The sequence below is a fragment of the Xylocopa sonorina genome, chromosome 1 (assembly GCF_050948175.1).
Source record: "Xylocopa sonorina isolate GNS202 chromosome 1, iyXylSono1_principal, whole genome shotgun sequence".
NCBI classification, from domain to species: domain Eukaryota; kingdom Metazoa; phylum Arthropoda; class Insecta; order Hymenoptera; family Apidae; genus Xylocopa; species Xylocopa sonorina.
This window is the reverse complement of record NC_135193.1, coordinates 8,403,976-8,417,920: the sequence shown is the minus strand read 5'-3', so window position 1 is coordinate 8,417,920 and position 13,945 is coordinate 8,403,976. Positions and strand designations below refer to the sequence as shown.

At 50.1% G+C, this 13,945-nt stretch overlaps 1 protein-coding gene across 2 annotated transcripts; it reads left to right on the top strand.

Moving 5' to 3' along the window:
* The first annotated feature begins 1,934 nt into the window (after positions 1-1,934).
* Dhit (regulator of G protein signaling double hit) lies at positions 1,935-10,934 on the top strand. Of its 2 annotated transcripts, none has more exons than XM_076895043.1 (4): positions 1,935-2,060; positions 5,789-6,075; positions 8,767-9,160; positions 10,480-10,934. In XM_076895043.1, the coding sequence occupies exons 1-4, from the start codon at positions 2,052-2,054 to the stop codon at positions 10,714-10,716; spliced, it is 927 nt and encodes a 308-aa protein (XP_076751158.1). In that variant the 5' UTR covers positions 1,935-2,051; the 3' UTR covers positions 10,717-10,934. The 2 variants fall into 2 exon arrangements, with proteins under 2 accessions (XP_076751158.1, XP_076751149.1); XM_076895034.1 differs by having other exon boundaries at positions 5,789-6,078.
* Positions 10,935-13,945: the final 3,011 nt, after the last annotated feature.

Sequence of the window (13,945 nt, the reverse complement as noted above, 5' to 3'; positions counted from 1 at the left end):
TACACACACACCCATACACACACACCCATACACACATTCTATTTCTCTCTGTTTCCCTCGTTACTTCACCGTCAGTCCCGCGCTCTCCCTCTCTTCCTAGTGCGCGATTCGCCTCTCGAGCGTCGAAAGCGAGCGACGCGATCGTAACTGACGAGCGTGTTTACAAAAAAAAAAAAAAAAAAAAAAGAATAACCCAGATGCATTGAGAGAGGCTCGCGCTACGTCTGCGATGTCATCCCGTTTCCCTCTTCCGTCCGATTCACGTCGCTCCGCTCGGCAAACACTGTCTCGCTCCTCGCTTCCGCTCGCTCTTACCAGCTTCCGCCGCCCTTTCGAAGGCTAGCGGAGCCGCCGCCTCCCTTCGCCCCTTTCGCTAACGAGGAAGAGCCGCGTGGAAAGCTGGTGTGACCAGCCGCGAACGTGCGCTCTCCGCAACGGACACGAGGACGGCGACTTCCAGTCGACGACGGAAACGACGCGAGAGCCGAGGTAACGTCGCGACGGAACGGAGCAGCGGCCAGAGGCGGCGGTAGCGGCGCTCGAAGCTGCTGGCCGCGCCAGCGCCCTGCACGCTAGGCAGCACCAGCACCAGCACCACCACCACCACCACCATCAGCAGCAGCAGCAGCAGCAGCACCTTCAAACAGCCACGAATACCTATTTATACCCCGTAGTTAACGTAGCGGACGACGTAGCGAGAACAGCGCCGTGTTTGTCCGCCCACGCGAACAACATAGCCCGTACGAAACCGCGGCCGCAAGCTCCACCGAGTGCGAACCACGGGGACAGCGACAGCCGAGCAACAGCCACCGTAGGAGACACCGTCGACGTGCACGTCCTCCCTTGTCTACGTGTTGCTGGCCGCCGCTGAACGGATCGCGATCGCCGCCAGTTACGAGCAGTAAAACACCACTCTTCCTTTGGAGACTCTGGACACGCCAGAGTACCTGGTACTCGTGCGACCAATCGTCACGATCCATTCATCCTGGTACATCACTGGCGCATCGAGTCCGTAGCACCGTTTCGCTGGTCCTCTGCTGACAGGGAAGACAGAGAGAGAGAGCGAGAGAGAGGCTCCCTAACCGATCGCCGCTGGTGGTGCTCGTCGATGGACAGGAACGAGACCCCGATGGGGCTGAATCGACGACAACGGTGGAGTAGTCTGTCGAGAACCGCGAGCAACGGAGCCCACCCATAGGGGACGCCATTGAGAGAGTCTGTCTTTCCCTTGGCGTGTGATCGACCGTCGCGCATCCGCCTTTCCCTTCTCGCGTCGTGTGTGTCGGATCGAGCCGATCTGCGCGCTCGCGGCTACCACCGTTCGCTGGATGGGGTTAGGTGTAAACGTCGACGTCCTCGCGGTGGTGTCGTCCTCGTCGTCGTTGGCTCGTCAGGTGTCGTTGAACGTGTCCCGTTGGTGATCGTCGCTGGCCGGCTGGGACCGGTGGAAGAGCAGGCTCGGATGGAAGGTGCATCCAGCGGGCGGGAAATGGCCGTTGGTGTTGCATCGTTATAATGCGCGTGGACGATCCGGTGGCTGCTGGACCGAGGCGCGCCGATTCGAACGATCTGCACTGTTGCTGCACCGTTGCGAGCACCGCCGCCGCCAGCATCGTCATCGAGAACGTTGTCGCCGTTGGTGGGATCGGTTGCTGGACTACCACGAGCCGAGGGGAGCTGGTGACGAAGGGGCGGCTCGCGTAGCCTCGCGAGCGATTTGTGGTGCGGTGGTGCGCGCGTATGTGTCCGTCCTAGTGAGACCGCGAGTGGTTAAGTTGCGCCGGTTCGCGTTTACCAACGAGGCGGCCGTGCTGACGGGAGAGCATGCAGGGTTCGGGTGAGGCCACGAGCGGCCTTAGTCCCGCGGGTGGACCTGGATAAGAACCGATACGGTGCGACAGGGACGCGTGCCGGTTCGCGGGGTGGACCCGTGGTGGATACGCAGAGTCGGATCGACGGGTGGTTCGCTCGCGGCTCGACCGTCAACCTCGTTAAGCTGAGATCACGGGAACGCGGGAAGCGAGCTGGACTCGCTTTCGGGCGCATGGAACATGATAGAGGTGAGGCGATGCGATATCGATTGAGAGGATGCCCTGTCGATGCCCGAGACGCTCGCGAGGGTGAACGGAAAGAACTCTCTCGCGCCGCTACGATCGTTTGGCAATGAGCGAGGGGTGCTGCTACGCGTTCGACGTTCGTTTGCAGTCGCGGTTTACGAATCTGGTGGACGGATTTTTGCTTCCTGCTAGGGACGCTGGGTTAACAGCTGGGAATCGTCGACCGTTGGCGAGGATTTCGGTTAGCTAGCTTCCGTAGAGCCTGTTGATCTAACGGGGATTTATATTCGGACCCGGTGATTCGTTGCTGCTGACACGCGCGCGTCGAAACCGTGAAACGGTTCGCGATCTTTTGAAGACCGTGGTGGAGGGGGTTCGCGGAGTTTGGGAAGCTATTGTTGAGATCGGTGCTATAGTTTTTGGGACGAAGAGCCTTGCAGATTTTGGGCAAGAGAATTTTTGATGAGCATAAGGGCTTGTCGAGGAATAGGGTACGCTTTTCCACGTGAAATCTTCATAGAATTCGATTCTTGTGATTACATAAAGGTATCGCTAGATGCGTTAAGCGATAGGAAAGTATGCAAATGCAGAAGAAAAGACTCGTGCGCTGGTCATTTCCCGATGGTTGCAAGTCGGATCGAGGAAACAATGTCCGCGTGCAAAATATTCCAAGTACGGCACAACGAATTTAGGATACCGCATTCCTCGTGCCGTACACGTGCTTTCCATTTGAGAAACGCGTCGATGGGGTCGATCCCCCATCGCATTGGCGTCGATAATGTTTCGACGTTTCGAGTCACCGCCACTCGATGATGATACGTGCATCAACAAGTGTCAAAGCTTGTCGCGGCTATGCACGGATTCCGTCTGACTTTCGGACAATTTCTATTCGAAGCGACGAAAAAAATAGCGCCCAGAGACTCTCTAGACGGTATTTAAAAATAAAAACGCAGTCTTGAAATGCCTCCCCTTTTTTCTTTCTTTTCACGCAAACTTTTCTTGACTCAGAATGTTTTCGTATATCTCAGAGTACGTAAACATTGTGCGAATGCACTTTTGGGCAACGTTCCAATAATCGCCGGGTGATTCCTCGGTTGGTATCTATAGCGCGTTTTCCGTATCGTTTCGGATATTCGTAAATACTGTTTTATTCGATGTAGTCCTCCTTTCATCCATCGCTTTCGCATTATTTCTCGAACAAAATTGTCCATCCGCAATAACGCACACTATATTCAGCAGTCTCGATATCGTCTTCGTAAACATGTTTATTTCTAACAAATTACCGACACAAGTAATTTGCACGCGTACGATTCAGAGTCACGCAGGATCGTTATATCCCTTTAAAAAATATGATTCTTCGAAAGCCCAAAATCGTCGAAACGATCTTTGTCCTGGCATCTCGAATGAAATCTTCGAAGCAAGATTCTCCCTTTTTTTTCTGAATGAAACTCATCCTCCAACATCCGCCGGATATAAACGAAATCTCTTCCGCGAATCACTCGTGGCTACTTGGACCACCGCCTCCTCCGCCTCGCGGCGCTATCGACGGAAATCGCGAGCACGATTTTCGCAGCCGTGGCAATGAACCGGCGCCGTTTTTGTCCCCGAACGATCTTCCATCTTGGCGCGCGTACACGCGCGAAAACGGAGCCTCGCTGTTTATCAATCGTTGCCCGCAGCCCGTATTAGCGACTCCCGCGCGCGCTTGTTATCGTGGCGAAGCTGCTCGCGAAGCGGATCGTCGATATACAACATCGTATAAAAATAAAGCGGATGGTGAAAGAGGAGAAGAGGGAGCAGAGAGAGAGAGAGAGAGAGAGAGTGACAGAGAGGCTGTGCGTGCATACGTGCGATTGTGATCATTCAAAAGTCGATCTATGAGTTTGCGGAGCGATGAAGAAGAATACAGACGCGATTAATCGTAAAAATTGTAGAATCTTCCTTTAAGATACTTTGTCGGATCTCTTTAAGGTCTTTCCACGGCATTTTGTCTCTGATTCAGTTTTTCAAAGATTTTTCAAAATTTGCGTACAGCATTAGCCGAGTGCTCTCTTCGCCAGATGAACTCTGTGTCTCTTCTACGATCGTGGACTCGTTTCGAAACGGATCGTGCGGTAAGCTACGAGCTGGTGCGGCTCTCGAGGCTCTTAAAGGCTTCGAGAACCCTCGAGCAAGTTCGATATCTCGCAATAAGGCCTCCAATAGGGGCGACCTCTTTATGAAATCTCGAATTCGGCGGTGGCATCGTTTCCGCGTCAACTGCGAAACGTATATACGAGGACGGATCGATAGGCGCAGCTGAGCGTACGGGGATCGTATCCGAACAAATTGGCCGGCTTTCGAAGGCTTACGTGTCAATTATCGTACGGTCAGTCTGTTTCGATCAAGGCTTAAAGACTTTACGCGGATGGTTTCCGCGTGCGAGCCGGCTGCGACGGTTTTTTTTCGTTCTTCTTTAAGTCACCCTATAAGGGATGATCGCGACGTCGCGGTGGAAACGGGGCGGATTCAATTTGCACGAGAAACTGACCCGTGGCCCAATTTATCTTTTTTTAGCGAGAACCATCCCCGACCCGTGGAAAATTGACCTCTCTTTAGCCACTTCGATTCACCGCTTCGATAAACGAGAATATCGGGGAGAATCACGCGGACGCGCTTTATACTTGGCCAAAATCGATTTCATTCCTTTTCAATGATCGCGCTGGCTGGTCTGCATCTTTTTTCGCGTTGCCAAACGAACGGGCAATAAATGATCGCCGCTCGCGCGGAATCGTTCGCGAAACAGCATTTCATCGCGTTCTTACGTAGCTTCCTTAGAAACTCGATTTAACGAGGAAATACTCATTACCTGCCCCATTTATTGCTAATGACATTCGCCGTAATTAACACACACTTCTCTTCCACCCTCCGCGCTTCGCCCTGACGACGGGCACGCTCCTCTGTTCGCCAATTCCCCGTTCCCTAATCGCATTCCCTTAATCAAAACCCTCCAGAGGGTAAGCCCCTCTCTGCTCGCTCGCTAATACGTCAATCATAATCTAATGTGTGATTTCAAGCTGTCGTTCCTTGCCAGCGTTAACTCTTCACGCGATTATCTTTCGTATCGATTGTCATCCACATTGTTATCAACTTTGTACCATTAAACGGCGCGTCTTAACTCTGTCATCCCCATCGATTCGCCGCCGTATCGTTCGCTATAATTCACAGAATTAGAATCGCCTAAAAATAAGCGTACATTTTTCATTCCTCCGGAAATTTCATGACGCGTACGCGAGTTGACGAGAAGAACCGAAAGAAAGACCAGCGACGAGTCATAAATTATTCTCCTCGCTCCAATGACGTCGACTATCGAGAAAGGATGTGCACGCGAGTTCAACCGACCACTGCTCTCCTCCCTCGCGCTCAGCAGCACCCCTCGCGATGAAGAAAAGAAGGCGAGACGAATTCGTTATTTGCTTTGGTACGAGACACCTCCCGGGGCGTCTGCTTATACCAAGACGCTATGCATCGTCTTCTTCTCGAAACCGCATTCTCGTACCAACTTTCTCGAAACGAGCCGCAGAAAGAGTCATCGCGTGACCCAAGCATCCTGTCGTCCGCGAGTCACCGGAAGGAAGAAGGTTAAGGTCGCTCGTGGGGCGCGTCGATTATTTTTAACGGGGGGAACGCGACGCGGCTCGACGACTGTTGTTGAACGAATGGCGTTGATGCAGAAGAGATATCGTTCGCAGATGTCGAGTGGAATCGGTGCAACTGCAATGGGGATCGGCGTTAGTCACGGGACAGGAGGCGGCGAGGGTGTCGCCGGCGGGTGTCGTCTCCGCGCGCAGAGCCAAGGCCAGCCGAGCGGATCCTCAGGGAACGCGCAACAGTCCTCGCAGCAGCAGCAGCAGCAACAGCAGCCACCCTCGTCGCAGCAGCCGCAGCAGCAGCAACAGCAACGCCAGCCATCGGGGATCATGGGCCGCTCGAAGAAGGACAACTGTTGCCTCTGCTGGTGCTGTTGTTGCAGTTGCTCGTGGTATTACCGTTCCTGACTAGATTTTCTCTTTGCCTCTAGCATAAGTAGAGTAGCTCTCTTCGTTCTGTAATAATAACATCACTGTGGTCCTGCTTGTGTGTTCGCGTCGAACGCGCTAACGATGCTCCTCTCATTGTTATCTGAAATTTTTTGCCTCAAGTTTTGTGAAAGGGGTGAGAGGGAGTATACTAATTTTACTTGACAGGTGATCAAATATTTCAAGGCGCCGGTGGTACATTTATATCTATAAGGTCGACTATTTTAAAAACATTCTGGAAAATGATAAGTTGCCGCGGATTATATTTTTATTAGGGATGAATAGGGTAAAGGAAGTCGCCAAGAGGATATATTGGGGTGTGATTAAAGGGTTAATTGTTACTACTCGCATAGTATATACATCAGGATTGAATATTAATTGAATAATTTATTCGTAGTCTGGGTTCAAGCGCAACAAATTGGCGAATCTATAATCTACGAAATTTGTAGTCGGAGCATACTTTTTGATCCCATTCTTCTCGAATCAATCGTGGTAAAGACAATGAACCGGCCTCGAGCCGCTAAAAACGGACTCGAAGAAATATTTACAACGAGTTACCCGGTTTGAAACGCGCCTCGACAACGGGGAGATGTGTCGATCGAAACGTTTTCATCCGAGCATCGCGAAAAGAAGGGGCAGCGTCGAGCGACAATCGATCTTCGAAACCGTCCCGCGATAACTCGTATATCCTGCCGCGTGACAAGCCATTATCACCGCGTTTCGTAACATAATCGTCAACGGAACGATGTCAGCCCATTGTCTTTAAAACGGAGCTACGACCTATTTACCGAGGAACAGTCGTATCCACGTATACACTCTTTCTGTTTCATGCTGCGCACAGGAATAAATGGTAAGCAGGCCAGCTGCTTCGTCAAAGCTGTTTTTCTTCTTTCTTAGTCGCGGGGCTCGATCCCCCGGCACGCGTAAACGACGAATTTCAATCGCCCCGACATGGAAACTGCATCGTGGAAATTTCATGTTCCTCCAAAGAGTTTCGTCTTTTCCTTTTTCTTTGTTTTTTTTTTTCACGTATCTTATCATTTCTATTCTGGTCGCTAAAGCGTCTATCATTAATGTATCATAATTGTAAATGCCTGCGCTTTGAGGGTGGATCACATTGAAACGCGAACTCGCCCTTTGTAGGTTAGGCCCATTATTGCACTTAAAGCCACATTTCCGTAGACACACTTCCGTAGAAGGCCAGGAAAGTCGTAACACCCTCTGTGTAAAAGACATTCGCGCGATAAGCAAACGCGAGTCGGGTCAGGTATCGGTAAAATTCTTCCATGAAAGGCCCGTTTTCGGGAAACCTACGACTCTCTCCTATTCTTATGGTAAAGCCTCGAATCTCATTATCTATTTTCCCATCCCAAGTCGAATACGGTCAATGGAACTTCGACGGGAATACTCCTCCAGTAAAACTAAATAAATTGAATGTACACCACTTCTATGAACCTTCCAGAGAATGAATAATGCATAAGGCCATTTAAATACCATTTGAATATCGTTAAAAAAAAAAAAAATCATCAACTCGACAGGCAATTCTTGTATCTATTTCTATATTCGTTCATCTTTGTTTAGAAAGCATACGAAACACCACCGCGAGGATAGAAAAGAGAAAAATGGTACCTCTGAAATTCGCTCGGTCACGAGCTCCCATCGGACACGCGATAACCGCCCTCGATTAGGCCACGCGGGTCAGGTCTGTCTGGCGGCACGAAATCCCATCGCCGGATGCGCGACACGTGTTCAACCCTCGACGGAAATCTGTCGGAAGCGGGGACGTTTTCCCGGACTGGGTCGCGCAGCGCGCGTTTCCCGCTCGCTATCTGCTTGTTTATCCTCGAGCGGCGCTATTCCAGCGTGTTATCGCCGCCAGCCGGAACAGAACGCGCCGGCTTCCGGAATAATGGGGCTCGTTCCACGGCGCTGAGAGGAACGGGCCGACGACGCCGCCTTTATTTTCCTCCGTTCCGCGTTTCTCGGTTTATCGTCCCTCGTGACACGCGTTGATTCCACTTTTTTTTCTCCCTTACGTGCGCCTCGTTCCTTCACTTTCTCTGTCTCTGTTCCTCGTGATTCGTCGTTGCGGTTTTACAAGCTGTATTGTGCGGTGTGATTACCGTGATAAGGTGAACAAGATTCGTCTGGCAGTGTGCTTTGTGGACGATAAGAGGGCAGAGGTTTACGAGCCTGGATCGGGACGGCGAAATGGGGATTTTTGGGTAATTCTTTGGTCCGTTGTGGCGGTTTTTATTCGTTGCTTCATAGCTCCTTAGCGGTGTTTCGTGTCATTCTTGAACAAACAGGATGGGATATATACGCGGTAGTGAGTCGTACGCTTTTGATCGGTTGGTTTCAGGGAAGTTAGAGCGTTAAATTGTTGGAAACAGTGGCTTGAAAACAGAAATCCTTCAATCGAAAGTTATCCACGCGCGTCTATACGTTCATCGCATCTTTTGTTTCGATCGTTTATTGCTGGCGAGAGTATTCGATACTTTATCGCTCCAACGCGCATCGATCGTAATCTCGTGTTTCATGAATACACTTCAACTTTCAGACGACGGATCTAGATTTGAGATTGCATGCTTTACAAAGAGGAATGATCGCAGAAGTGGTAATAAATGGTTGGAAACAATTGAAATCGACAGTTTGGCGGCGGTCGGCGGAAACACGGCGGGCGCAGGCGGCGCGGGCGAGCAAGCGAAGAAGAAGGGTAACGCGGGCGAACACGGGAGCGGCGTCGGCGGCGAGTTGGGCGGGGCGGGCGCGGAGAACGGGCTCGACGCCCTGGACGGCCTCGAGGGTGGCGTCGAGTGCAGCCTGGAGGAGATCAGATCGTGGGGCTCGTCCTTCGACAAGCTGATGAGGAGCCCCGCGGGCCGCAAGTTCTTCAGGGAGTTCCTCGTCAGCGAGTACAGCGAGGAGAACATCGCGTTCTGGCTGGCCTGCGAGGAGCTCAAGCGCGAGAGCAACCCCGAGAAGATCGAGGAGAACGCGCGCTACATCTACGACCGTTACATATCCACAGTCTCGGAGAAAGAGGTTGGTCCCTTCCGATTTCTTGGTGGCTTCGATTTCGATCCTGCCTTTCAATTTCATGAGAACTCTTTGCGATATTCTATTGCCTTTAAATGGATCTACATTTCTGTAATAGCATCGTGGTAATACAGGATACGACACGTCATCTTGTCGCTCCTCCTTTATTTCATAATAACGGTGCGCGTAACTGACTTACGCGGAAAGATAGACTCGTTGAAATTTTCAAGCATCGATTGTAAAATTAAAAAGGGAAACTTTCAATACTATTTTTTAAATATGGTTTTTTAATCATAAACTGAATCGATATTTACGAGGAGAGTGTAATCTCTGAAGGTAATGGAAAGGAATTTTGGTTAGAGTTTAGTTTCGAGATGTAGAATTCTGAAGTGAAAGAAATTGGAAGTGCAACAGTGACGAACGGAACTCTTGTATCTGTATTTTATCTACATTTTCGAGCCGGTGTGAACCTCGGCGGATTCACTTTTGTTGAACAGCCGTGGTTATACTTCCTCTCTGTTATAGTAACGTGTTTGTTTTCGGCAAAAGAACCGACCAAGCCATCTGCTGTCCTCGATCACGTCGGCTAAACACGAGCATAATCTATAATCCGTGGAATGCTGTGGGAAATCCGGTATCTCTTAGAAATTGCCAACCGCGGGGATCGTTATCGTTCTCAGTATCACTGATCAAACAGTCTGACCTTAGGAAACTGTTTAATCGTAGGTTCTGCGTACCTCTCTTTAGATCTTTGTGTCGAAACGAGAGAAAACTGCGCCTTTAAGACAATAACGGTATTAACGGTAAATTATCGTTACGCTCGCTTAGAATCGTTGCTTCAGATATTTTTTTCAATTATCAAAGAACGAATTCAATTATTCCCGTTTGTCTGTGAATCGATACTCTTTCAATTTACATTCTTCTTGTACGATCTTCGTTAAAACATTCGAGAAAGCAAAATTTGAGATCGAGTCGAATAAATTGCAACAGAGGAACGATAATAAGAAAAATTATACACTCGACCCTCTAACAGCACAATTTCCATATACCCACGATTTAATAAACTCGACGAATCATATAACAACTTTCGTTTAACATAATTTCGATACATCACAGACCGAATTGTAAATAGTTGGCCATATCGATCACGACTAACATTCTACGACACTCCTGGAGCTAAGTTTCAACCCTTAGAAACATACAAGCCATTACATACGATAAAAATCAATTTTTGGCTACTGGGTACATGGTACATCGTAATGTCTTGTAAATAAAAGACGCTGGTGTCTCTGAATCTCTCTAACCACGGAAATACGACGTTTCAGGTGAGCCTGGACGCGCAAGTGCGCGAGATAGTGAACCGCAACATGGTGCAGCCGACGTCGCACACCTTCGACGAGGCCCAGCTGCAGATCTACACCCTGATGCACCGTGACTCGTATCCCCGTTTCGTGAACAGCGAGATTTACAGACGGGCGGCGAGGCTGGGCGGCGGCACGACCGGCTCGAGCAACCAGGAGCACGCGACCGGCAAGTCGAAGGGAAAGAAAGGCACCACGTAATCGCGCGTCGACGTTTAAATCACGACGGGGTGGGCAGCGGACCAACCGGGCCTCCGTCTCTCTCGCAGCGGACCGAACAGCCCCGTGGCCGACAGCTGGGCACCGCGACGCTGTCAGCGCTGGCCGATGACGACGAAAGCCGGAGGACATCGGCGTCGAAACGCGAATAAAGCGACCGAGGAAGCAAAGAAACGGACAAGTGGAAGGAGAAGAAGAGGCGACAGAGACGAAGAAGGAAGCCTCGGCTCCGCGAGGCGTCGAGACGTGCCTCGAACCTTTCTGCCCTCGCGTAAACGAGACCAGGACGACAGGAAACGGAGAACAATCGGGATCTCGACCGCGGAGATCCCGTGGAGGAGGACCCTCCCTCGCGTCGGAGAACGCGGTGGAGGTTTGGGTGGCAAATTTCACGAGGCGAAATTCACGCGCGACTCGCTCTTCCACGCGACGCCACATCGGGGCCAACGTGCACGAACTTGACGATGGACTGATTTAATTAATGAAACAAAACAAATTAAATAGATAAAATAACCGAACGAAATAAAGGAAAAGAAAAGAAGAAGAAGAAGAAGAAGAAAGGAGAGTAGAAAAAAAGAGAAGAAGGAGGAGGAACGTACGGGAGAACGGAAACGGAAGAACGCGCGTACCAATAAGCGTACGCCGTCGCGTAGGTCATTGACTCTTCCTTCCAGGACACTTTGGTATACACGCTCGTTCACGCGTGACCACACGAGCATAGATATATATGTACGTATCGAGGAATCGAGATACACACGCGGGTCGATCGGGGATGACGTTCATCTTTCAAGGAAGTTCCTAAGTTCCATCGTATTTCGCGACCGATCGTCGCAGATGATCTCTCTCTTTCTCCAGCCCCTCCACCAACCCTCACCACCCCAATAGCCACCCACGCAATCCCTACGGCTCGATAACGAATCGACACCCTCGCGTCTTCTTTGTTTTTCCTCCCTGTTCGAGCTTTCTCTCTTCAATTTTTGTTTTCTTTTCACCTTTTCCAACCTCGTCTGTTTCTCTTCGTCCCACCGCTTCCCCCGTTTCTCTCTTTCTCGCTCCGTTTAGTCGGACCCCTTTCATCGCGGGGACCAGGGTGGGTCTTGGGTACGCACGCGAGGTCCGCGAAAAAATTGCCGCGGTGGAAACTGCGGCTGCAACTCGGGACACGACTAGGGAATCTTTAGAGACATTGCTTACGATAATTGCGCCTGTTAACTCTTTGCGATACGGAGCTCGAAGGATTCGTCGACTGACCGCGAACGAGATGACAAGAGGCGTGATGCATCCGAATTACGCGCGCCGTGAAGAAGAGGTTCATTGGTGATTTGCGTTCTCCAAGTTTGATATCGATTAATTGATGCGAGTGATTTTCCCATTTGGGAACGAACGAGAGTGATTTCTGAGCAGAGAAGTCTTACGGTAGAGATTTAGTTACTTGCGATTCAACTTAGCTCTTCGACGGTTTAATTGGGTGAATTATTTATTTGGGATCTATATGGCGTGCTCGCACATGATCTACTCAGAGGCCAGGCTGATCAGGTTCACTTTCTGTAAATTTCTCAGGTCTACCGTTCTAACTTTACAGAGGTCGAACGATCGTCTTCGATGCTGTGGATCAGTTTGGCTTCCCAAGGAATCTGTCGTCGAAAAATTGATTTGTATAGCGTGCCATTTTATTCCGTGCGCGTAGTATCGAGCGAAACGATTGTACCGGCGTGCGGAAAATTTGTAACACCGTAATCGAAAGAGTTAATACTTCGAGGGTTTTAATTTGGCTTCTTCTGTGATATTCTTTACCTCTATTTTTCTGTGATTAAGACTGCGTGACCCGAGTTCTTGTGACTCTCGCATGGGATGCTGCGCGTTTCGATAAGCACGCGGAAACATAAGCAACAAGCGTCACAAAAAGCAATATCCATCGCTAGAAACGATCGTCGTTTGATCGCGATCGCGATTATCGATCGTTCGAAATCGAGAACGGGATCTTATAGGCAGATTCTAGGCACTTCTGTACCGAATGCACAACGAAGCCAATATGGCGTCATGAGAAGTAAAACACGTATTTTATTATGAGAAGTACAACGTATTTTATTAACGAACAAGCATATATTCTTTACAAATACGCGCGTAGTAAAGATTAGCGTGTATTATTCGCCCGCCATGTCGCGGAATCAGACGCTATTTCGTTTCTGTTCGACGCGGATTGTTCGCCAAAATGGCCGTCACCGCGACGAACGAGGCAACTCGTCGTCGACACGAGCGTTGTTAAATACCTGAAGATTTAATTATTTTCTAAGCGAACGTTTCAATTTTTGTATTCACCTCTTCCGTCGCTGCGTTGATTACTTTAATTTCGAACGGATGACGCTTGTTATACAAATAGAAGTGTCTGGACCTGTCTATAGAGTCGCGATCGAGAGAGCGTCACGAAACATGGCACAAACGTGACAAGTGTTCCATTACGAGGCTCCCGCGAAAATGAGCATTCTCTTCCTGGCGTGCTTTTTCGTCGTCGGAACGGACCTCTGCTGACAGACGCAGGCGCCACTATTCCAAGGAACAGAGTCACATTTCGCTTGGTCTTATTTGTAACGTGACAGGCGCGCGCCTTGAGGAGCCGACGCGGCGACGCCTGGGTCGCGTCCTGTCACAATCTGCGATTACTGCAACGGGACCATGAACAGAGTGAAGTAATATATTAGCAAACAAACGTTAAAACGGAGCCTCGCGCGTGGAACGCTCGTTCGCGACGCGTTTGCCGAGATGGAGTCCGTTTAAAGTCGAAGGGAGCGTCGTTTGACTTTCGAACGCTAAGCTGAGGAACATCAAAGCCCTGGTAATATAGTTTAGTTATGGAGGCGTTACGAGGTACTTTATTACCATCGCAATAGCGCCTGTGTAGGAGAGTAAGGGAGGTTCGTAAATTTCTGTGTCAAATCGATGTACTCGGCCTTGAATCGTTAATGCACTCCACCCCCTCGACTCTATTTTTCGATTGTTCCTCCTCGTTGCGCCGACGTTTCTTTGAACGCGCATTAGCGATTCGAGATCGACCCGGACGGTACGCGTCTCGACAATCCAATTAGTAATGGAGATTCAATTAAAACAGACCCCTTGCATTCTGAATCGGCCTGAAATCCCCCCTCTGCCTCGTGGTGCAACCGGGCGATCCTCAAACGGTGGATCCTCGACGATCAGGATAGATTTCGCGAGG